The sequence below is a fragment of the Loa loa genome (assembly GCF_000183805.2).
Source record: "Loa loa unplaced genomic scaffold supercont3.3, whole genome shotgun sequence".
Taxonomy (NCBI): Eukaryota; Metazoa; Nematoda; class Chromadorea; order Rhabditida; family Onchocercidae; genus Loa; species Loa loa.
In genome coordinates this window covers 577,629-601,954 of record NW_018108183.1, presented here as the reverse complement: position 1 = coordinate 601,954, position 24,326 = coordinate 577,629, and the positions used below count along the sequence as shown (strand labels likewise).

Here is a 24,326-nt window from a genome sequence, read left to right as displayed (position 1 = left end):
TTACCGTATTTTTGCGTTTAACATGTGAGAATGTGTGAATAGATGTGTGTATGTATTTATGTGTGTGTGTGTGTGTGTTGTATGTTGTGTGTTGTCTGTGTCTGTGTGTGTGCGTATGTGTCAGGGTCTGTAAGGGGATTTTCAAATCGTCCAATTGCAGATTTTAATGAGTCATTCGAGAATGTTGAGAAAGTTTTGTCGCTGACTTGACCAGGACATAATGTGCAACTAGTTGGATAGACTTCTTCATCCTTCTTCGCTGTCACCACTGTCACCATTTTTCTAGTCAGTCGGTATTATCGAAGAGAGGCGTCTGTAAGCATCAAACACCTGTACGTATCATCTGTATGCTCACTGTTTGTGTCTGTCTGTGCCATTCCTTCTGACTAGCTTTATTAGCTGTACAAATAGGAAGACTCAGGTAGGCGGTGTAGGAGACGCTTTAGAAATGACAGGACAGTCTGAGATCGGTTGTCAACCATTTCCTCATCTTCCGCTTCGTCGACACGTCATATAGATTTAGCTAGTTTCAATCTTCTTTTACTGTCAGGTCATTTCATTTCATCCTCTTTTAATTTGATATTAAAATTTTGCAAATAAATTTTATGTTGTGATATCATCGTTATCATCATTACTAACATTTCCTTCATCTATTTGTTCTCTGAGTGAAACCAAACAAATTTCAAACGAATTCTTACGAAATGATTTGATATAAACATTTCGCCGCATTCTCTCCGATTCATTTCAGACGTTTAAATTCTCATAAAAGTGATCGTCACGTGTTTTCTGGTCACTAAGTAGACATTCTGTCATAAAGAGAGTAAATATTTGGTAGTGATTTCAATCTGCTATGTTCTGTTTACTAATTCAACATCAGAAACTGATGAAATGATAATATTGACATTTCACGTCGGTCCGTATTTGCTTTTGACGTATTCTCTGTGCATCAATCATATCACTTAAAGTAACTAAATATTGATTTATGTTGGGTTCCAAATTTTAATGAAAAAATCATTTCACGAAATCAATGTTGCTTAAATTCCATGACTTTTCAACAGTACCATAAAGTATTTATCAGAATCAATGACATTTAATAACTAATATTGATTAGCTTCTTGAAGAAAGGTCTCACTTTCTACTGAAGTTGTCACATCTCGTTTCGATCAGTTTAGATCACTTAACTTTCAATATTTATGTATTCCATAGCATATATCTATTCATACTATGCCTAAAATTTTCTTTGGATCTGTAATTTTTGTATAAATTGAACATTTAGCAACAATTTAAGTCATTAAATCAATTAATTAATTAAAAGGTAAGTTTGGAAAAATTTAGGAAGGTCGAGTATGGGAAATTGGGAAGAAAAACACTTTTTCTTCTTACTTTTAATATTTTTCTCTTATTACCATACTAATAAAAAAAAAAGAAAAAAACCAACTCTAAAATGATCATTCCAGCAAGGTGGATCGAATAAAAATGCCACGGATACGGTATAATGATTCCTTTTTTTTCTCCGCAATACAATCCTTTCGTCCAGCTCCTATCTCTCCCATCTTACTTTTCTCTCTCTCTTTCTCTCTCTCTCCTTTCTTCATTCCTTTCTTTCTTCTTTTAAACCTGACAATAATAATAAAAGGAGTAAAAGTAGTATTCACAATAAAAATGCATCATAAATTTATATGTCCATTATTGAAAGGATGGAGAAAGGCGTATTTATGGCATTGGAACGGTACGATAAGGCTAATTTTTGATTTTTGGTTTGTTGTGATGGTTTCACCTGGAACTTACCTGGAAAAGTTCACAAAATCGTTCTTCTCTTCAAGATATTGTAAGATGCAAAATTTTAAAGGATATTATAGAATTTAAAACGGTGAACAAGTGGCAAAACCAAAACTGGAGTCGGCAAACGTATTTGGTCTTTCCACGGCTAGTACCTCATCAATTAACAGTACAGGTGATAGTGCAGCTAATATGAATACAATGCTCAGTAATACTACTGGTCTTGTGTCCGCTTCAACAGTTTCTGCATCAACATTTGATTCTGTTGCACTTTATCAGGCGCAAGCATCGACCCTAACCCAGGTTTTCAATTATTTTATTTTTAATTTTAAATTATCGAAATAAGTAGGTTTACTGTGAGAGGATAATGTTTCTGTAAAGATCGTAACCAGTTAGAAAAAGAGTTAAAGTTAGTGTATGAAAATGAAAATAGATCCAAACATTTGAAAGCTTTTTTAGAACGGAACAAAACTATTAGTGTAGTTGCCAAAGTTCATGACTTTTTTTTTTTACCGAAAGATCATTCATTAATTGATATATCGAATTTTAAATTCATCACTGTTACTATTACTACTACTACTATTTACCTTACTATTAGAAACCTCGGTCTTCTGTGATTTGTCCAGCAGTAAACTTATCGGAAATGAGTTTCATAAATATTATCTCTCGGTACTATGTATATTTTTGTTCGACTTAATTGTTTGATTAATTAATAAAACCCTTCCGCTAACCCCGTTAACCCACTCTCATCTATATTTACACTTAGCAAATATTGGTATTGATGCACATGGTATGCGATAAAGCCAAGCAGGGATTCTCTAAACCTGGTTTCGGAGATTCTAGTGCATTTCTAGCTAACCAAAAGTAGTCGAGGAATTAAAAAACCGTACTAAACTTTGCAAATGTTCGTGTCAACTGAGCAATTATAGTATTGACATTCTTTTTTGGTTTCTAATATAGTAGTAAACGTCATCCTTTATGTACATACTCTCCATTACCCAGCAAATTTGCCTATCAGAAATTTTGGGGACGCCCTCATCTGTTTGCTTTTGGTACTTCGGCAAACCATTCATTTCGAAGTACATTTAAAAAAGGTCAACAGTAATCATCAAATCAATCAATACTATAAGTTTTTATCTATGGCTTAATAATGATAGGTTCTTTTATCATTTCCAGAATGCTTTTTTTTTCAAATTATATTAAACTAATAATATTCCCACCTTTTAAATAAGCAGTTAAATACAAGCATAATTAGATGTATTTTGTTCTCTCAAAATTTTATGAAATTTAATTTATTATTTAAATCATTAAATTTGAAATAAGCTACGAATTAATTAAATTTGAACTTCATTAAACGGAATATTTTTCAAATTCGCCACATTCCTCATATAGAAAATCTTCTCTTAGACTAATCAAAAGAAAGCCGGTATGAGTATTATGTACGGAGGAAGAGATGGGACAATCCGGACATAAATCGATCGATTTGAGAAAGGATGAAATTTAATATGGATGGAGCAGTTAGCAATTGAGACTGCTGCTAGATGATATGTCCCGGGTACCGTAATCATCTTTGTGAGACAAGCTTTGGAGAAATTGGGTTGGATGTAGGGAGGAGCATTCTTTGAAGGACCAATGCCAATCATTATTTTCTCCATCGTCGAAATGCTTTGATTATACATACTCCTTGAAAAATGAAGCACTTAATGATCTCTGCTTTATTATTCGTATAGCTATAACTATAATCATAATCATAATATAATCATAATCATGATCCTGATAACACTTAAAAATAATCTTAACCCTCAATATCGAAAGTTTCAAATGAGAATAATGAGTTTCAAATTTGAAGTTTTGATTTGTTAAACTTTACAATTATGACTTTGGCAATTATTTCCATCTAGCTTTCCAGCTATAATCATCTATCGTATATGATCATTATCACGGTCTTATCACACTCATAGTATTGATAAATTCAAATCTAAATATTTCGTGTAAACTGGAATTTTCATCTTTTTATTTGACCACAAATCAATCCGTGAGATGTTTGATCTTAAGAGCTATAGAAGGACTAGAGATAGCAAGATAAAATGGAAAAAGAATGAAGAGATTAGATGAGATTAGAAGAACAGTCTTATCAATTATTCTTTTATCAATGATTATGCAATTATAGTTGCAGGGTATGACAGCGCAAGACTATGCTTCGGTGATGCCAACTTATTCAACCGCTCTATCAGCCTACAATCAGTACCCTTATCCGTCCAGTAACAATTTGGCCAGTGGAACTCTACCAACTTACTATACCTCAAATTACATGAATCCCGTTAATCAAAGTGTGTGTTAGTCCTTTTGTGATATGTTATCAACACTAATCACTTGATAACATGTAACTTATTGCAGCCTTTACGATACTGGATGATTTGCAGTGTACTTGATATCTTAATGAATGAAGTTTTTAGAACGAAAAAAAAATGATTTGGAACTGGAATTTTCTCGAATTCGAAAAAGTACCTTCATCTACAAAAGCTCAAACTTCTGTCTTTTATTTTGTTTAAGAGTTTAATTTTGCATATTGTAATTAGTAATCAGGATAAATAGTCCCATTAAGAAATTAATTAATTGCAGCCTATAACAGTTTTGGAGTAGCAAGCGGAATATCGCCTCTGGCCTCAACTACCAATCGAGCATCATCCACTATTACCAATAATGCATCCACTTCTTCTACAAATGCCGGAAACTCCGGTTCCGCGATAGCTGGCCCATCCTCATCACTCACACAAATTTCCCCGAATTGTCGCACCTCCCGTGTTACCTTCAATGAACAAACACAACAGGAACTTGTAAGTGTTTCGTAAAATTTGAATATCAAACATCAGATTTTTGGGGTGCAAAAATGGTTGCAAAATTAGCTAATATAAGCAGGTGACTGTGTATAATTTCCCTTTAAGAATCTAACATTTATAACAATTGTTTCATTTATATTATGTAATATTCATTTCTACAGGCTCAAATGCGTACTTACAATGGTAAAATAGGGAATGCAAAGCCGCCATTTTCATATATCTCACTGATAACAATGGCAATTCAACGATCCGAATCTCGTATGCTAACACTTTCAGAAATCTATCAATTCATTATGGATAATTACGCCTACTATCGACAGAATCAGCAAAGGTCAGCCGGGTCAGTGCTTATCAAAAATTGCTGTCTACTACATAGACTAGCTATCTATTGCTGTTAATATATTAATCTAAACAATTACCATCCATATATTTTGATAATCTGCAAATTTTCTCTCACATCTATTCACTTTTCATAGGCAATCTATCTCTGAGATTTGTTTTGGATCAATAATGTTCCCTCCTGCAATATCTCGAGGACTAATACAATACAATGATTTATTTCAGGTGGCAAAATTCGATCAGGCATTCACTTAGCTTCAATGATTGTTTCGTCAAAGTACCCAGGTATAATTATTATTAACGTCGCAAACTTCGTTGTCATTATCATGGTTATGATTATTGAGAACGCCTTCGGCACAAACAATCTTGAAATGATAAATTAATCGTTAATTCTGGTACAGGACACCGGACAAACCGGGAAAAGGTAGCTTTTGGACTCTTCATGAAGACTGCGGTAATATGTTTGAAAATGGATGCTATTTAAGGAGGCAAAAACGGTTCAAAATAAATGATGGTAAACCAAAAAACAAGAAAATTAAGGTTAGTATCCATACTTGTATTGCTTAACAATTCAAAAACATATTGTAGTGATACAATATTAGTATGCAAATTTACAAGGAATATATAAATATATCCGGACTTGTAGTGCCTATATTTACAGAATGGACATAGCGCAAGGACGAGTCAAATCAAGGAAGAGCACGATGAGGATATGATGGATAATAAAGGGATCAGTAATAGAGCTGAAATGAAGATTTCAAGTGGTTCACAAAAAGCGCAACAACCCGATATGGCATGTTCACCGCCAAGCGAAGTACAAATCATTTCTTCCATTCTCCAAATTTATCTTTACTTTATAAATCACTTCAGTTTGCTTAATTTTCAACTTTTATTAATTTCTGTCACGTCGTTTTTGAAATACTTTCATTTCAACACTAATGTGTGGCATTTTCTGTTCAAAAATTCAAAATTTGTAAAAATTGTAAGATTTCTGAACTTTTTAAAAATTGTTATATTACAATCCAAAAATACATCTTTAAAATTCCTTCGAGTTTATAAAATTTAGGCTGAAACAAGTACCAGTACCGATCGAGCAATTGCCAGTGGTACAACTTCTCAACTAATCAGGACTCAGCAGCAAGTAATGCAATCTGTACAGTTACCCTCTACCACATCATTGACAGCACCTACCGTAAGCAGTCAACCAACAAGTGTCATTTCAGCAGTAGGAACTGTACCGGTGAGTTTCAATTTTAATTTTAATTTAACTATAATTCTCTAATTTCTCTGCGAGTAAAACCGCAGTAAATATAAACAGCAAAAGTTCTTCAACAATTCTTAATTTGGGGTGAAAAAGAAAATTTTGATTACTTTATGATCCTAAAAATTAAAAAGCTTCAAAATGATTGATAATATAACTACTTTGATAAAACCAATGATGGTCACGCTTATCATGGAATAAACCATTCATTATCAATTATCATAATCACTATTATCATTTTAATATATCATAAAATCATCACCAAACTGCGCTTTTCTGACATATCGAAGAATTGATGAACTTTTTCACAGCTTTTCATTGCCTTCAGTCCTACTTTAATTGGTTTATTCGGATAATTTGATCTCCGTCTGTAATTTTATAAATGTTTGACCACTAATATCCAACGATTAATGAATCATTTCTAGATGAGTCCTTATGCCAGTCAATACCCATCCTTTGGATTGTACTCGAATGGTGCAATGACCGCTGTACCAGATTTATCACAAACCACATTACCCACTCTAACACCGAGTGCCTTCCGCATTGGAAGTCTTATCGATAATTATAGTATGTACAATAATATGTATGCTACACAACCGAGCAATACACTTAACGATTATCCTTATCAGCAAACATTGTACAGGTAGGTATCAATGTAATCTTTTAAATTTATCGATCTTTGGTCTCTTCTTTGCCATGATATCAGTCAAAGCGTAATTATCAACCATCAGAATAGAAAAAGTTGCAAATGCAATGAGATTTGTCACAGTAAACAGGATATCTCATGATATTTATAGCCAATTACAGTTCATTTGCATATTGAGCCTCTCGTCATAATTATGTGAACTTCATATTTGTTTCTCGTTAGGCTAACAGATTGTTTTTGGCCAATAATAACTGAGCTATTGGGAAACCAATTCTAAGATCACTTTTTAACAAGTTGTCAGGAACTTTTTCATAGATTATATATGCCAAAGTCCAAAAGAGACAATATTGGCTTATCGTTTAGTATAAAGTATTAGTTAACTTGCATTAATTATTGCTTTCCAGTTCGAATAATCCGAATTCATTGCCAAATTTGTAAAAGGAGCTTAGAAGAAAAAGGTTGAAAGACGTTGAAGCAAAGGAAAAAGTCATAAGTTAGTAGTAGTGCCTCATTTCAACAACTGGCCATTTCTATGAGCGAGTTATCATTGATTCAAATATTTGCGATTTTGTTTGTAAACATAATTTGTTGTGTACTTTTGCAAAGTCATCTAGGTGATATGATATGATATGATGCGATATGCATAGTCCTTCAATTTTTTTTCACTGAAATGATTCGAATATTTGCAATCAATTCTAGTTTAGTTAATTACTCATTAATTTTAACTTTTTTGAATATTACCAAAAAATTCAAAATCTGAGGCAATTTTTTTTTCGAATTCACTTAATATGCTATTTATGATGATGCCTTAATCATTTTTCATTTCATCATTACTTTTTTTTGAATCAACTTTTGACCTACCGCACATTTTCGATCCGATGTGGGAGATTAGATGGATGGCGATGTATAATTAGATCATTCTCATAATTTATTTAAATTTTTCAAGGAAAAGTCGCTAGTAAAGTATAGCATTGATTTGGATTTGTAAAATTGAAATTTTTAAAGATGACGCCAATGCATCTAACTGTGATAAATTTGTATGACTGACGAAGCGGAATTGTTTGTGTGTAGTACTACTATCATTTCATTGATTTAATTTTTTTTTTCCAAACTTTTTGTTCTTTGACTCATAAATTTTATTAAAACTAAATTATTTCCTGATAATCATTCTTCTCCTAATTTCAGTTTTCTGATTAAAATTTGAAATGTTTTCAAGATTACTGAATTTGAAAAGTTATGAGATAAGAAAAGAGAAATGCATGATCATTATAATCATCACTGTTTACCAAAAATGTTTTAGTTGTTCTCTCAATATAACTTTGGATTAATACAATTGTATCGGGGAAATGGCCAAAAACTGACTTCTCCACACCAACTTACTAATCATATCGTTTAATTCATTTGTTGCATTTATTGATTAAACTTTACCTTCTTAAGCTAAGAAAAGACTAGCTTAACTTCGAATTCGTTCAAGTTTCAAGAATTTACTTTAACCTTTGATTAAATTAGAAATTGTCACCAATTTTCGTTCTGCCATTCAGTTGCGCACATACACTCACGCTACGGTTTAATGGTTATATCCTTTTCTTCGCTACATTATGGTCGACATTTATTGTCGGCGCTCAATTTGTTTATGGCAGTTAAATATTCTTGAAATGTTGTGCAATAATACAATGTTTTTATAATTCGACTTGTAAATTCGTATAAAACTTGGAAATTCTAATTAAACTTGGTTTTATTTGTAAGAGTATTTGAAAAGCATAAATAGTAACAAGTCATAGAGCCAAGGCATCTAATCTGTTAATTGTTGGTAAGATGATTACTTGAAAGGTGCTATGAATGTTAAATACATCAAATGACTAACTGTTGGATATTGTAATTATCAATAACAACAGTATTTAATAACAGATTTTGATCATTCGTATTTTGATGTTAATTGTAGTTGCAGTCATTCTGGTCAAATAAAATTTAAGCAGTGTTTGGCTGAATATTAGAAGATTACAACTGCGCTTTGCTTATTCATTTCGAATTTTCTTTAAGAAAGTTGTAGGTCAAAATCCTGCGAAACTTTTCAATATTTTTGCTAAACAAAGGGCGCATTCTTATTTTACTGAGAAAAAAATTTTTTTTGCCACCGAGATTTACATTTATTCATAAGTATTTCCTTCAAACAAACCTTTAAATTAAATTAATGTCAACTAAATTAACATACAATCGAGAAGGGTTGATCTCAATAAATCATTAGGAGTTCCATTTCAGTACAAACCAATATATTGACCTCATTACTATGACCTTTTCTACACGAATTTATAGTTCTTCAAGAGGTAAGAAATTTGCATTCCATTACAAGTGTTGAAGGAAGTGTAATGGAACACCTCATTGTTTTTGTCAAATAGTGCAACAAAACAATAAGTACTTATATGCCAAACTGCGCTCCACGTTCTCCTTCACTTAATGGAGAGACGTTGTGGTTGGAGTATGAAAACATACCCAAATGGATTGTCAATTGTCAGGTGTGAAGAAGACGGAAGACAATAAACGGGAAAGGAGGGTGAAGTTTAAATTGGCATTTCCTTTCTAACTTCCGTACACTCTTTCCAATTGGATAATACTTCCCCAATTGTAAAATGGGCAACCAGATGAAATGGAAGGGATTCATATTATATTAGCACAGATAAGTATATATCATTATCTCTGCCTAAAATTCACCACTTACAGTAACTTAAGTTGTAGATCAACGAAATGTTCAAATATTCATCCTTCTGGTTCCTCTCGTATTGTAAGTTATTCCATGAGGCTAATACAAATAAAGTTTCAGGAAATGACAGCGCCAGTGCAGTTAGTTTCTTACCATTTATGGATTTGTTATCGGAGAAACTCTGGAAAACCATTACATTTAAGGTCCAATAACAAAGGAACCTGATATACCTGATAAGGCTCTTGTTAAAGGTGTGTCTGTGAGATAATGAATAACAAAAATCAGGCTTAGTGTTGCAAGGAAGCTTTCCTTCAATCTTGACTTAACTCATCATAAATGCGACAATAACAGGATGCAAAGTTAGCGAATTTTATATTTTACTTCAAAAAGTTTAGAAAAAAGCGGAAAAATATAAACACCAAATAAACAAAAACACGCATATTTTGAGTTGTAATGATTTATATAATTGAAGGACAAGGAGAAATTCATGAAGGATAGCCATGACCAGATACCAGATGAAATATCGTTTTGAATGAATTCCAACAGAAAATGAAACTTTCTCAGCCTTGAAGAGATTTCTAGAGCTCAGTCAAGATATCATGGCCTATAACAGAGCAGAAGTAAGATTTTTACCTCCCATAGGCAAAATATCTATAAAGGTCGGTGAAAATAAGAAAAAAAAATAGACATTTTAAAGAATGATTTTATAACATGCATTTTGAAAATTAACATATGGGACAAAACAATGGAAAATTAGAATTTGATTCAGATGTGTGGAAAAGGAAAAGAAACATATGAAGGTTGATATTTTATCCATATAAACTATGACCCATGGAAGTAAATTACGGAAGTTCATCCTTTAATTTCAAAAATTAGCCAACATCTGCGTCAATTATGGCCATGGCATAAACTAAATGATGAATTAAAGCGAGAAAAGCGATGTAGATGAAGAAAAGAACCTCGTCTTGTAGTATCACATAATCAACTATAGCGACACAGGAATGACGCATTATTCGACATATTAGGGAAAAAAAAACCGATAAAACCGATCACATATCCGTACGAAGTAAATTATATAATCTATATCCAACGCTGAAATAAATGCAGGAAGAGATAACGGTAAATAGAAATTCAATAAATTCCACTTCCAACTGACATGCATTGCTCAAGACACGTAATAGATCAAAACGTAGCATGGTTTGATACTTTACTTTCTGTTTGCAAACCATTGAAAGGACATAAATTCTCCGCTGTTATCAAAAAAGATATGTTTGTGTTAGGTAAATATATATCTTATCAGTGAGGAATGTATTCTAATAAATATTTAACTGATTGATGACAGGAATACAAGTAGAATGAATAGGATAAAACATTATGAATAAGTGCCAAGAGACAAAGATAAGCTCTTTAAGATGGTAAAAGTTAATAAGTCATAACGAAGTGAAATCAAGAAACGTTCTGAAGCAAAGCGATCATTTCGATCGTCCTTGATGAGAAAGAAACTGTTGGGACAGATCAGGATCTGTTTATATATGGGTTAGACCGGGACAAGAGGAGGGGGACAAAGCAAGGAGAATATACCAACTGAGGACAAATATTAGTTTTATTCATGTTTAACGAACAAATATTAAATATAGGAGAATTTGCTTAGTGTTTTACCCCCTTCTGATAAAGAAATAAATAAATATTTACTGTTCTGCACGTCAAGGTAAAGTAAGCCGATTGATTTTTATGTTTGTAGCTCCTCACATATGTAAATTTATCGAAATGTTTGAACACAAGGTATATTTTACAAACATTTAGTCCCTAAATTTCCTCTTTCCCTTTTCATTTTTTATACAAATCAATCAAACATTCACATAGCTAAATTTTTAATAGGGAAAAAAAATTTTTCCGAGCCTAAGCACTATAATAATGATATTGCATCTCAATCACAATACAATGCAACCAAAAATCGTATCCGTTATCTTACCTCTTTTTCCATTTCATAAAACATGTCTTCTTCCCATGTTTCTCTCAAATCTTTTTCCCTTTTGCAAACTTTATGTAAATGAGCAATAACTATTTTTGTTAAAAATTTACTTAACGCTCCAGAAAGAGAAATCAGTACATGCATATTTGAACGTACTTTGAAAATGTTTCTACATAAATTAACTACTTAACAAAAACAGGCTTATTTAAAAATTAAATCTGTGCTTGACTAGCTCTAATACTTTGCTTGTTTGAACAATGATGTGGTTTTCACAGTAAAATACTGGAATGAAATGTAAAGCTTCCTCTTCCGAGTACTTCAGGCTTAATTATTTGCTGTACCAATGGAACCTTTCAAAAGGAAATCCAATTTTTCAGTAACCACTTCCTTTTGACTGCTGCTCCCAACAACTTCGTTATTGTTGAAGTTAGCTAAAAACTAATTCCAAATACAGTAAACCAAGAGAATACCTCTCTCCAAGTACTACCATTTCCAAATAATAAAATTATCTCTGCACACAACTAATCTGCTTCAGCGTACTGTCCTTTATTATAGCTTAATTTCTTCATATAAAATCGTTTTGTTTTTTTGTTGACAGAAATCGATCGTTTTCATTTCTCATCCGAAAACTGTAAAGCCAGTACATGTAACTTCGTCCAGTCAATACATATACCTTCGTACACATGTGAACCGAATTTTCCTCCTCATTACTCTTCCCAACAGATCTTGAATTCTTTACCTTTCCGGAAATTTGCAAACTCAACATCATCTTGAAAAACTGTTTGAAAATAAGTTTCTGAAACTAGCCTATTTTTTAGAGTGTTTTGATACTGATCCAGAATCCCCTAAACTATCCATCCATCTGCGCATGGCTTTGTTTGTAGGCTAAGATAATCGAAACAACGAGAACGCAATATTGTTCCTTATGGCGGAATCAATTTGTATTCCTCCCTCGGTCACTCTCCAACCTCTCTGCGTTTTCCCGTCCCATTCCACCACCATCACGACGACGACGACCACCACCACCACCACCACCATCATCATCATCAATACTCTTATGCAAACAAAACTCGAGGAGTAAAGCAGTACAGTGCCACTCACGAAACATACAGATAAGCACTAAACCTATACCAAAACGACGGCAACAAGGACGAGAAGCTCGTCATCCGAAACCATATATCTCATACTTTTCCTAAAAGATCAAACTAAAAGGGTTGACAAAGAATCATTTAAATATGAATTAGAGCTTGAAACATCATGTTCAATTATCTAAACTTGCAGCATTTACATATATATAATGATCAAATAATATTTTAAATACTGCAAGATTATGAATAAGTATCTAATAAATATCGGTATATGTTTCAGAAAAGTAGCTTTCCAAAAGCATATACTTTCCACATTGTCGAATAAGCTTCAGAGCGAATGCAGTAAATTGACAAAACTGAGCACTATTTGATCTCAGCCAACGAAGGAAAAGAAATTCCAGAAGGGAAAATTTTTTGAGAAACAATAAAGAAATAACTTTTTTTGTTTATGGATACAAAATAAAGAAAAGACAAGTGTAAAATGGAAAAAATTGGGATTACAAAAACTAATTTACAAAATGAAAATGACACGTATCTGATTCCAAATTCACTGATAAAAGTGGTCCATCTTCAACAGAAATCTTGTAAAGAACAGTGTATAGGTAATCTGATTCGATAACTTCCATTTCATTTGCTCAACTATCACCAGCCAACTATCGAAATATAATTGAAATTAAATAAAAATTATCATTTTGATAGGATGAGAAATCTATTCAATAGAAAATTATGAAGAAAATGCCCTAGGGCACTAATTAAGATGTCCACATCAAAACGGATGAAGAAATACTTCAAACCGTCAAAACATCCTATACACAACGACTCCTCAGCGCTCTATACAATTCTCTAAGTGCTGAATGTGCGAAATATCTCATATACTAGAAGAAACTAAATACAGAACTACAAAAAGTATTTATGAAATTAACGAAAACAAACCAATAAACTTTTGAAAGGAATGCACTATAGGTTGCATCTCTGTTGTTATTATTGCTGCTGTTGCTGCATGGACTGTAATTTCCGCCTGAGAACGACGACCAACCTATGCTGCCTGAAAAACACAACAAAAACTAGTTCGAAAACTCAAAAAATGAATTAATGTATGCTAGAGAATTCTATTTTTTCATTACCATTCGTCGGATGAGCTCACTCCTTTGAACATTAAGTTTTTTCCGCGCCGTGGAAAACATATTAGACCACAGAAATGTAAAATACGCTTCAAACTGAACCAACAACTCAAATTAAATCACTCTCTATTCATCAACAGTTGATACAAACTTTGTACATCAAGGTTCAAAATTGACAAATTTCAGTAGGAATTGTAAGGATCGAAGTGAAAGTAAACTATTCCAATTCAATTAAAAAAATTAGCACAATGCGAGCTAAAATCTCAATCAAAATATACACAGCGTGACTAACTAACGAGGTTATAGAACTGACAACTAATTACAGGTCAGATCAGGTCAACATGCAAGGGATAAAAATTTCTAGGGCCCAATTACTACAGTAACCTGTAGATCCACATTTGTCAAGCGGTCACAGTAACCTAAAAATTCTATGGATCATTTTACTTTTGTGTGCAATCGGAACACATTACTGATGCAATAAAAAAATCCAGTCATAAATTTATTGTTGATTTTCTTCAAGGACGATCGGATCAAGCATCACCATAAAATAATTCTTATGAAATGAGATGAATGAATAGAAATAAAATTAATGAGGGCAGAATGGGGCCAAATGTGTTAAAGCAAGTGATTTTTTCATGAACATCAAAGGCTGAAGCCGATGGACGTCTATCAAGGATAATCACGGTTAGCTTAACGACTACTTTAAGTACGAACATAATACGGTAAATGTAGGGGGAAAAAGTGTATGTCACGTACAAGAAAAGATAGAAATAGAAAAAAGGTTCATGAATGAAATAAGCAAAACTGATGAAGGTAAAAAGAGATAGCCGAAAATTCGGCGTAAAAACGATCAAGATAGCATTTTCCACTCTTAAAAGAACTATCGTATTTCCACCATAAGGACCATTTAAAATCTTCCCGCTCTGTTTCTGACCCCCCTTGGTGCCCTTAACAAGACGAACTATTGTTGTACTATGTATGTACTGACTTCTTCCTGAAACGACACTTGAAGCTGCTTAACAATAGAATTTTTTCTTTTTTTACATTTATGAGAAAAAATGAAAATGATAGTAGACAGTCAAAAAAAACAAGTTACTATAATTATTTGCCAGAAAGGAAGTGATCAGCTTTATTGCTTGATCTTATATGCTTGTATACATAATGATATGAATAAATGAGGATTGAAAAGTTTCAAATCATTTGCATATCGAAATATCCATATCCAAGGGTATGAGAGTATATTTAAATGCTCATAATTACATATTCATTACCGTACATTTCACTGAGCTAGTATCCTTATTCTTATCATTTTACCTACATATCGTTTGGGAATTTCAATCTTCGTTCCAACCGAAATTTTTTGCATACAATAAAGTAGTTGTTCTCAAAACACCACTGAATATTTTATCAATTCCGACAATCTTTGCAAAATTAATTTAAATATTTCAATCAGTGCCAATCATAAGATTTGTTTACAACCTTTAGACACTTTTGTCATGTTCCACAAGAGGCATAATGCGTAATTTTAGAATCTGGAAAGTCCATCTTATGTCGAACATATTTATAATCCGACTAAATGGTTGCGCATTAAAGAAAGCACCGAAATGGAATATCCAAGTACAGCCCCGCTTCTTAAATCTTCACGCTTCGCAGCAGTGCCCTTCCTGGATAACAAAAGTTTTGAGTACTTGTTAAGTACATGTTAATAAATTTATTGCGAAAAATGAGTATGAATTAGGGACCGACTACCCTTACTTTATTACTTTCTACATTTAATATATATGAACAGTATCGACTTTATTTTGATAGTGAATTGTCCAAGAAAAAAGCAAAAATTTTGGATTACTCTAGGAACAAATCTTTTTGGTGTTCCATCACAAAAAACTTAGGCTTGCAAAGGCCCTTTTTTATTTTTCATTTGGAGTCATATTCACTGTTTTTCTCAGAAAATAAGATGAATATACTTTAAAATAAGGAATGAAACTACAATTCATTGTTTTGCTCCAGTATTTTTCTAAATTTTCTATCAAATTCTATGACAAATAAAAAGAAATCTTTGATAGGTGGCATGTTTCTTGAAATATAAGCTCTTCTTTCACCAAAGAAAGTTGGATTAGCGCAACCAGGAGACATGTTAGGCTAAGAAATTAAAATAAAGCTAGCAGTTCTCGAAGAATACTTTTCTTCCACAAGTTACATAACTTTGAGGATGTGTTTCCGTACGGGACAAATACTCTATTGATTTCTTGACTATCGCGTGCAAATTACATTACGTAATCAGTGGACGTTTCGGTCACTTCGTTAATCGACCATTAATGGACGGTGCTATGGGAAGTGCGATATTTTCAAGTTAGTCTCAACTAAATCCGGTCTAAATCTTCTGAAAGCGAGTGAGTGCTGTAAGCAATCAGTCAGAATTGTCGTTAGGTTTTTTGTGTTTGTTCAGATTATGAGCAGCTGTTTCGATTTTAACTATGATTATTATAGCATCAAAGTATAAAATCAAATCACAAGCTGTTTTATCATTTATTTTCTCATTTACTTAAACAGCTAACAGTTAGTGAAGACAGTAATGGAACAAGAGATTTCGACTTTTATCATTCATTAATTAGCACAATAAAGACAAGTAAGCTTTGAATATATAGGCTTATAATTCACATATTCTTATTAGTACTTCTATCATAATGATGTCCTGCCAGGAACAGAGAGGAAGAAAGAAAGAAAAAAGGTAAAAGCGATATTCCACTGAAACGTGAACTATAATATATTTGGGAAGAGTTGGTGAAGGATAATATGTTGTGTAAACATACTTCATTTGGGATATAGATGAATGAATGCATGAATAAACGGGAAGGGAAGTCAGAAAACACCTGTGGTATAGGGGTCAAATCCTTCTACATGCGTGGGAACACCAAATCGAAGAAAAAAAGTTGCAGCTAAACTTAAACCACAAACATGATATGTAAATAAGATGAGAAGCAACTTACTTAATACGAATTGCGAGTTATCAATTAATTAGAAGTTAAACTTGATCAAGATGTGAGACAGAAAATAGAAAACTGATTTAAGACAGAAATGTTCGGTTCAAATTTTATGAAATGTAAATGCTATAGTAATCTACCAGCAGATTCCGACTGCAAATTACAGCCTTAACGGTAAATATGCGAACCCACATTAGAATCTAAAGAAAATATCCAGAAGCTATAAATAGACCCTGAAAGTTGCCATGATATATTGTTCAGTAACAACATGAGGATCACGTGGATTTCCTGAAGATGGTCTCAGTTGCTGTTCCGCAGACAAAAGATCTTTTGATATACTGTATTGCTTTTTAGAGACATTTTCCGCTATGAATGTTTGATTTTAGAGAAATCTAAATTATTCATCTGAAAATTATTTAGCAGATCAAGACGTAACGAGACTTACATTTCGATATCTTTCTTCAATTTCTTATTTTCTTCCGCTAGCGATAATTGTAACACTCCATCGGTTATTTCACTTCCAATTCTTTTACGAGGTGGTGGTGTGGGAATGTTGCATACTGCCTTCAACCTTGAAACTTGCTGCTTGAGAATATATGAGACATAAACAATGTTTAATATGATATCACAATTGAACAATAAATTTCCAGCAGATGTCATCATCCGGTTAGTAATCCTGTCCTGGAGGACGTAAGGAACAAAAATTTAAAAGCAAAATGGAATATCTTCAAGTAACAACTTAATTTTATTGACTCAAAAATGTATTTCTAGAGCTCACAGAGAAGTAAGCAAAATCTTGAAACCTGGACAAGTTACCCTCCGATTCGTTTAATCTTTTCTCAATATCCGGTTCTTCTGATATTTGCTTGCTCCCTTCCATTTCTCGCTGTATCTCACCCATTTCTTTTCGTATCCTGAAATTTGATGATACCCTAAATAAAAGGACTTCTGATGTATAATAAAACATATAAGATATTAAACATATCTTAAACATAAACATTAAACATACAACATATTAAACATATCTGCCGAAGGTCAACAAATGTTATTTTAATTAGCAATCGTATTGCCACTGAAATATTGTACTAAATAAAAGGATAGTCCCAATGCAAAATAAATCTCATGTTTATGTTTAAGATATGTTTATACATATACATACAATATACAAAAACTCTTATCATGTTCCCTTGTTTCAAATATTTTCTTTGTTTATTAAATTAACCTTTCGTTTTGACTTCGTAATTCTTCATTCTCATCCTTCACCCTCTTCATTTCTCGTTTCAGTATTTCCTCTTGATTATTCGACTTTATTGTCCACTCTTCGTTACACCGCTGCAACCGTCTCTCGTAATCCTCCGTAAGCTTTCTCAATTCCTCTCGATTTTCTTGCGGTAGCAATTTCTCCTCGTATTCCCAACGTTCATCATGCTTTTTTAACAATCCTTCCATTTGCTGATTTTGCTTACTCAGTTCTTCATCTAATGGATTATGTTCCTTTAACAGTTCGCTCGTCAGGCGAGCATTCTCAGCCATTAATTCGCTTAACTAAAATAATTCAGTCAGAACTGAATTGTTTATTTCTACATCAATAAACTGTGTGGTGATTCTAAAAACATCTTCAACCAATGTTGTTACACGATTACAGGGAATGCTGTGAATAATTATGTATTTCCTAGAAAATATGACATATTTGATTACTTTTGTGAACCTATAAGTATGCACTTCTTCTAGCAAAAAGAGAGATTTTTTGAAAGCATGGTTATTAAAATGATTATAAATATAAAGCCAATCAATAATTTGCACTTTATTATTACCTATCTTTTGGAAGGCATGAAAAAAAGATATCCGATTAAAAAGCTCATTACAACATCTTCGCATTTACAAAGTATCGTGCATATGAAAAATTTTTGAGTTCTATCTTCTTAGGTTTTCACCTTTCTTTTCATTTTTGGTGAATCCTCTTTTAGTGTATTTCTTGTTTTCAGTGTGTCGAGTTCATTTTTGAGCTGTTCAATTTCGCTCAGAAGGTGCACTTTCTCGATACCTAAAACTGAATTAAGACATTTACAAAAATGGAAATTTCACTATTATACGAACGAATCCGACGACTCTCTGAGATATCCAGGTCTGAAGGAACTTCTCATCAACGTTCTTAAATACGGTAAGGATGTAAGGAAGTATATTTAACAGATATTCTAAGAACAAAAATTGTCTCTTTCAGATTAGATCAACCCTTTAATGCTTCAATCCACTATAACTAAATGAATATCATGATATAACAATTCACTATAAATACCACACTTCAATCCACTATAAACATTATAACGAACCTAAATCGATAATTCGTTTTCGTTCAACTTCGAGCTCATCAGTAAGCCTTTTGATGTTGCCAATGAATGTTTCATTTGTTTTAGTTAGTTTTTCAAGTTCTATTTTGGCACCTTGCGCATCCGCTTCGCTCTTCTTGCATTCCAATTTCCACTTTTCCTAAAAAATTTTCATAATAACCAGTACTGTTTTCGGTCATAAATACTTAATTCAAGCAACAATGTCCGTAGATTTAATCTTATAGTTTCGAGAATTTTAATATGGTTTTTACTGTTCATAGACATGAATTTCAATATAAAAGCATCTTCAGTTTCTTAAAATTGTCGTGGAGAGAACAACAAAGAGAGAGAGAGAAACAGCGGGAGAGAGAGAGAGAGATGTACTTAGCTTCAGGCAAATAAATCATTATTACAAAGGAAAATACTATGGACTTCATAAGACATGACAGACTGTGTTTTCGAGCAGCTATTAAAATCAAAAAGGTATGACTGGACCTCGACGGTCTGAGTTTGTTGGCGCAAATCACGGAGCTCTTGTTGCTGATCTCTTTCCAAGTCTTGATCACCCTTAGCTTGAACTTTTAATCTTGCTAATTCCCGAGCTTGACGCTCACCTTCCGCTATCGCTTCATCTAGCTGTTGTCGAGTTACTTCTAGCTCTGTCCGTTCACTGTAAAAGAAAAAACCACTCAGATCTAAGATCCTCATATTACAAGTTTCCTTCATGAGAAGAAAGGATCTTTCCTCAGCAGAAGGATATTCTATAGCGTGAGATAACAGTAATGCAGCTATCCCTTCAGAAGAAAAATTCCTTAGCGATCAGCACAAAATTTAATAAAAAATTTATAGTTTACAGGTAGGCAGTGTGACACAGAAAGAGTTAGCGACAGCGAAGCGGGAGTAAAGCTCGGAAATTCTAAAAAAAGATTACTTTTAATTTGAACTTTAAACTTTCCGCAAATTATTCATAAAATGACAAGCTCTGTAATTAAGCGCGTTGAAACGATGAGCATGATAACACGCAAAAAGTATGATGCCATTGAATAAATAAGTAAAGCATGATAAATACTACTTGTGCTGTTTAAGAAACCAACAACAGATAACACAGTTAACATTTAAGTAACAGGGGGGAAAGTTAATGAGTTCAATTGTTTTTTAATTTTAGTGAAGCAAATCTGAAGCAAAAATTACGGATGCGAAATTTTAATCAATCCACGGCTTTAAGTGATAATATAGAGATATGAACTGAGGAAGTTAAAAAGTGAACGCCAACAAATTACAACCAAATGTAGATGTTGCAGTAAAGTCTTATCAAAATAGCATCAGCACTGTTGACAAGTGAGTAATAAATTAGCAGTAAGTTAAAGGTAGAAGCATGTTGCAACAAATAAATACGCCTTTTCTGCGATAAAAATATTTCAGATAAAGAGAAATAACAAATGAAAAATGTTAGTAGCAAATCGGAACTGCTGACGGGTGAGGATAGATGAACGTTTTCTCACTTAACAAATATCAAAAGGGAATTCATATAATTACCGCGACAGCCATTCCATTTCCTTCAGTCGTTCGAATGCTTCTGTTTTCAATCGTTCTTTCTCCGTATTAGCGATATTTAAAAAGTTTCTTAAATGGTTCACTTCTTTTGACAGATTCTCAGATTGCTCTCGCAATCGATCCATTTCTGCCTCTGATAATTTACAGGCCTGACGAGCTTTATCCAGTTGTTCATTAAGATCCTTCACTTCCTCAACGTGCTTTTTAGTATTTTCATTTTCCACTTCAACAAGTTGCTCCTTTAATTCCGTCAACTTTGCTTTCAGTGATGAACATTCATCGAGAAGGTTTTTATTTTCAAACTCGACTACTCTGTTTCTTTCTTCCAAACGATTGCTTTCTTGAAGACGTGTTTTGCAAGATCTCATATCGTTTATTAAATTTTCAATATCTTTCTTCAAACTAACAATGTCCAAATCTCTCTGGTCTACTTCGCGTTTATGATGTTCTCGGCATTCTTGGACATTTACTAACTCCGTCTTTAATTTTTCAATCTGTTCCTCAAATGGATTCAAAGATTCTTTGGTTTCAAGTTCATTGCTCTTTATATCTTTTTCCGTTTCTTTAATCAAATCCAAAATTTCTTTATTTTCTTGCACAGTCGCTTGTAGCACTCTGATATGCTTCTGAAGGTACTTACTGTCCATTTCGTCTTCTTTTATTTGTTTTTTCAAAAAAGCTAACTCCGCTCTTAGACTCCAAACTTCACTATTTGATTTGGACATCCAAATTTGTTCAGTGGTAGTGCCACAACTCCTGTTTGCATGATTACATTCGTCTCGTTTTAGCAACAGACTATCTTTATCTACACGCTTCACTGTTTCTTCTTCATCGTCGTTATTCACGGAAATGATATGTCTCCCCTCCTCTACTTCCGTCTTTGTTTGAACAGCTTTGTTGACCATTATTGGTTGACAGTCATTCTGTTCGAAAAATAATTTTTCCTCAAGTACATCAGCTATGCATTCTTTTAAAGTAGCCAATTTCTCCTCGAAATCAGATCTTGGACTCAAATCCAGATCTTGTGCCTCTCTGCTTTGAAATTCACGATGTTGATTAATTCTGAAAGGTGCAACACTGCCGCCCTTGACAGCTAATTCCTTCCTCAGATTCATCATTACAGCATTGAGCTATAAAGTAATGAAATTATGCATTAATAACACTGTTCCAGCAGAAACCATAAAAAACTCATACATTACAAAGAATTATATGAATAGAAGATCACTGCACTATATTAACAAACATTTACTTATTATACGCAAAAAAATGAAAGAGTCCATTAATAACAATTGATCAAACAACAAAAACTGTGAGCCTATAGAATCTAAAAAGAATGAGCTGCTTAAAAGTGGAAGAAAAATTTGGCAGTACGCAGAAAACCAGAAATAAAGCAACTAACTTGGAAGTAACTTTTTTGCAAAACATAAATAAAAGTATTTTTACTAAATCCATTCCCCTCTTTTAGCCTAAAATCCACATTTGAAAGCCTTATAGCTATGACCATTAAGATTTTTTTTCTTTTTTTGTAACTGTCAGCTTACTTCATCAATTTTACCGCTTTCAGAAGCTTTCAATCTTTCCACTTCTTTATTTAGCTCAGTAATCTGCTGTTCGTGTTGCTGCTTTGCATTAATTAACATTTTCTGATATTTCGATTCTAAATCTCCAAGCATTCTCTCCTGTAAAGCAAACAGTGACATCAAATTTTTAAGATTTAGGAAAAATAAATCCAATAATATAAAAAAGGTCCCTTAACACTTCAACCTATCTATTCCTTATTACAAATTAGTGACATTTTTTTGGAACAAAGGTAAAACCTTGTATATGTCGTTTCAAGTCTATAATTTAGTGAATTTTTCATACCTTTTCAATCACTTGTTCTTCAAGTTTCGAAATTTCATTTCTAAGCTCAACCAAAATGAGGCCATTCTCCTGCTGCTGAACACTTTTGTCACTCTAAAAAAGAAAATAATTCAAGAACTTCATGATTCATTTAATAAAGGAATGGACTTTTATCTAGTATGCCCTACGAAAAAAAAAAACCATCAGCATCAGTTATGTTTTATTAAGCCTTTTCTTCAATATACATATATTGTATTTCATTTGCCCTGATCAAGGTTTTTTAATTTCAAAGTGAATAAAATTAAAATGATAAAATTTTAATTAAATTTGTTGTTTACCTTACATTTTTCCATTTCTTTTCTCGCTTCATCACCTTCAGATCGAGCTGATTGAGCATCTTGTTGCAATGTTTGAGTTTGTACATCAACATCCATCAACAAACGCTCATTTTCTTCATGTACCTCACGCAATTCCTTTCGGAGTTTTGCGATTTCATCATGCTTTATACTAAACTTACTTAAAATTGATTACAAATGCCCAGACCAAAATTCGTTTCAGTATTCGGCATAATATTATAAAGTTAATCACATCGAGACTTTGCAAATACTTTCCTCATGACAATCTGACACATTATGCCAACCATTCTAGGTCTCGGTGTTCAGAGTTCGGCATGAAATCTAAAAATTCACTTGCTTCGACTGAAGTTGGTTAAAGCTGAAAACTGGACAAACCTGATCTCATCGCGAGCTGACTGCAGTGAAGTAGCTAAGGTGAGCACTTCATCTTCTAAACTTGCTTTCGCTAGCAGCTTCTCATTTTCAGCTTTGAATGTCTCCAGGATTGCATTGGTATCAATGAAAGCAGCACGAACTTCCTCAAGTTCCTTCATCAGCATTTCACACTTCCTTTCGTATTTTTCGCTGAATTTAGAAATAAAGATGATATAAGTGAAGATCGAACAGAAATTTTGTTTCGAAATAATTCAGTAATAAACAGTGGTACTTCGTGGCAAAATTCGTTTCGTCATCAAACTTCTCCTACCTAGTTTCTTGACTTTTCATCATTTCCTGTTCAACCATTAACAGACGTTTGCTCTGTTTCTTTTCATCAATTTCTAGAATTTTCAGTTTTTCTTGGAGAGACCGAACTTCCTCTTCGAGTTCATCAATAGTTTCCCGAGAGGAACGTTCTGCTTCCTGGAAACAGGTTTTGGACAGTAGGGAAAAATGGCAAGTAACTTGTTAATACTATTATTAGCTTATAGTATGCAATATTCAATTTATTACAACATATTCGTCTAACCTCATCTTACTTAATTCACTTAATTTTTTTAATTAATTACTTAATTCAGTCTCCAAGTATGAAGTTAGATCATATTAATCTTGAAACTTATTATCAAACCTGAAGGATATATTAATCTGACTGAATTAAAGAAGCTGAAATAAAGTTTAAGCTCTAAAAGAGCAAAAATAAAAGAAAAAGGAATTTTGCACAAGAAAAGCGTTCTACCAATGAATAAGAGTTGGATAAGGTGATTGATACAGAACAGATCTAATTTATAAGGATTATCTACCTACATCAGCATCTGTTTCAGCTTTTTCTAGATCCGCAGCCTGAACAGTTATCTTGTGTTTCGCCTGTTTTAGTTCTTCGCGCAATAACCGCATCTGAAATAAGTTTCTTGTGCACCTCATTCGATGGGCTATTCAATAATCCAGTTGATAATATAAAGCCATCGGTGGATCACTCGCCGCAACTATTCTAAACTCATCTCTTTTAGGTTTTTTTTTTTNTTTTTTTACCTCACATCATTCTGTGGTTTCCACTTGACTAAGTTAAACTTACCACGTATTTGTTATTAATATTATGAATGTATTG

General features: G+C 33.0%; 5 protein-coding genes across 6 annotated transcripts in view; 1 reads left to right on the top strand and 4 right to left on the bottom strand.

Moving 5' to 3' along the window:
• Positions 1 to 56: 56 nt before the first annotated feature.
• On the bottom strand, positions 57 to 278 carry LOAG_04378 (hypothetical protein; the record flags this gene model as incomplete). Its single annotated transcript, XM_003139915.1, has 1 exon — positions 57 to 278. The coding sequence occupies one exon, from the start codon at positions 276 to 278 to the stop codon at positions 57 to 59; it is 222 nt and encodes a 73-aa protein (XP_003139963.1).
• Positions 279 to 1,675: 1,397 nt separating this feature from the next.
• LOAG_04377 (hypothetical protein) lies at positions 1,676 to 2,433 on the bottom strand (the record flags this gene model as incomplete). The annotated part of the gene is given in 4 exon segments (XM_003139914.1): positions 1,676 to 1,777; positions 1,789 to 1,816; positions 1,870 to 2,023; positions 2,382 to 2,433. The coding sequence occupies 4 exon segments, from the start codon at positions 2,431 to 2,433 to the stop codon at positions 1,676 to 1,678; spliced, it is 336 nt and encodes a 111-aa protein (XP_003139962.1).
• A 1,525-nt stretch (positions 2,434 to 3,958) lies between these two features.
• Positions 3,959 to 6,866, top strand: LOAG_04376 (the record flags this gene model as incomplete). Of its 2 annotated transcripts, none has more annotated exons than XM_020446583.1 (8): positions 3,959 to 4,109; positions 4,402 to 4,616; positions 4,781 to 4,959; positions 5,184 to 5,243; positions 5,444 to 5,498; positions 5,620 to 5,772; positions 6,025 to 6,198; positions 6,645 to 6,866. In XM_020446583.1, the coding sequence occupies 8 exons, from the start codon at positions 3,959 to 3,961 to the stop codon at positions 6,864 to 6,866; spliced, it is 1,209 nt and encodes a 402-aa protein (XP_020307461.1). The 2 variants fall into 2 exon arrangements, with proteins under 2 accessions (XP_020307461.1, XP_020303102.1); XM_020446582.1 differs by having other exon boundaries at positions 5,360 to 5,498.
• A 5,603-nt stretch (positions 6,867 to 12,469) lies between these two features.
• Positions 12,470 to 12,720, bottom strand: LOAG_04375 (hypothetical protein; the record flags this gene model as incomplete). Its single annotated transcript, XM_003139912.1, has 2 exons — positions 12,470 to 12,589; positions 12,667 to 12,720. The coding sequence occupies 2 exons, from the start codon at positions 12,718 to 12,720 to the stop codon at positions 12,470 to 12,472; spliced, it is 174 nt and encodes a 57-aa protein (XP_003139960.1).
• Positions 12,721 to 13,257: 537 nt separating this feature from the next.
• LOAG_16435 (hypothetical protein) overlaps positions 13,258 to 24,326 on the bottom strand; it is a gene marked incomplete at its 5' end in the record, with an annotated part of 27,554 nt that continues 16,485 nt past the window's right edge. The window contains 15 exons of the mRNA XM_020449088.1: positions 13,258 to 13,276; positions 13,557 to 13,668; positions 17,171 to 17,296; positions 17,529 to 17,639; positions 17,948 to 18,270; positions 18,660 to 18,769; positions 19,056 to 19,212; positions 19,548 to 19,722; positions 20,589 to 21,736; positions 22,148 to 22,285; positions 22,470 to 22,562; positions 22,787 to 22,955; positions 23,180 to 23,368; positions 23,490 to 23,644; positions 24,026 to 24,115. Of these exons, the coding sequence (XP_020307460.1) occupies positions 13,605 to 13,668; positions 17,171 to 17,296; positions 17,529 to 17,639; positions 17,948 to 18,270; positions 18,660 to 18,769; positions 19,056 to 19,212; positions 19,548 to 19,722; positions 20,589 to 21,736; positions 22,148 to 22,285; positions 22,470 to 22,562; positions 22,787 to 22,955; positions 23,180 to 23,368; positions 23,490 to 23,644; positions 24,026 to 24,115 (3,048 nt within the window). The 3' untranslated portion in view covers positions 13,258 to 13,276; positions 13,557 to 13,604. The remainder of the gene's footprint in view (positions 13,277 to 13,556; positions 13,669 to 17,170; positions 17,297 to 17,528; positions 17,640 to 17,947; positions 18,271 to 18,659; positions 18,770 to 19,055; positions 19,213 to 19,547; positions 19,723 to 20,588; positions 21,737 to 22,147; positions 22,286 to 22,469; positions 22,563 to 22,786; positions 22,956 to 23,179; positions 23,369 to 23,489; positions 23,645 to 24,025; positions 24,116 to 24,326) is intronic.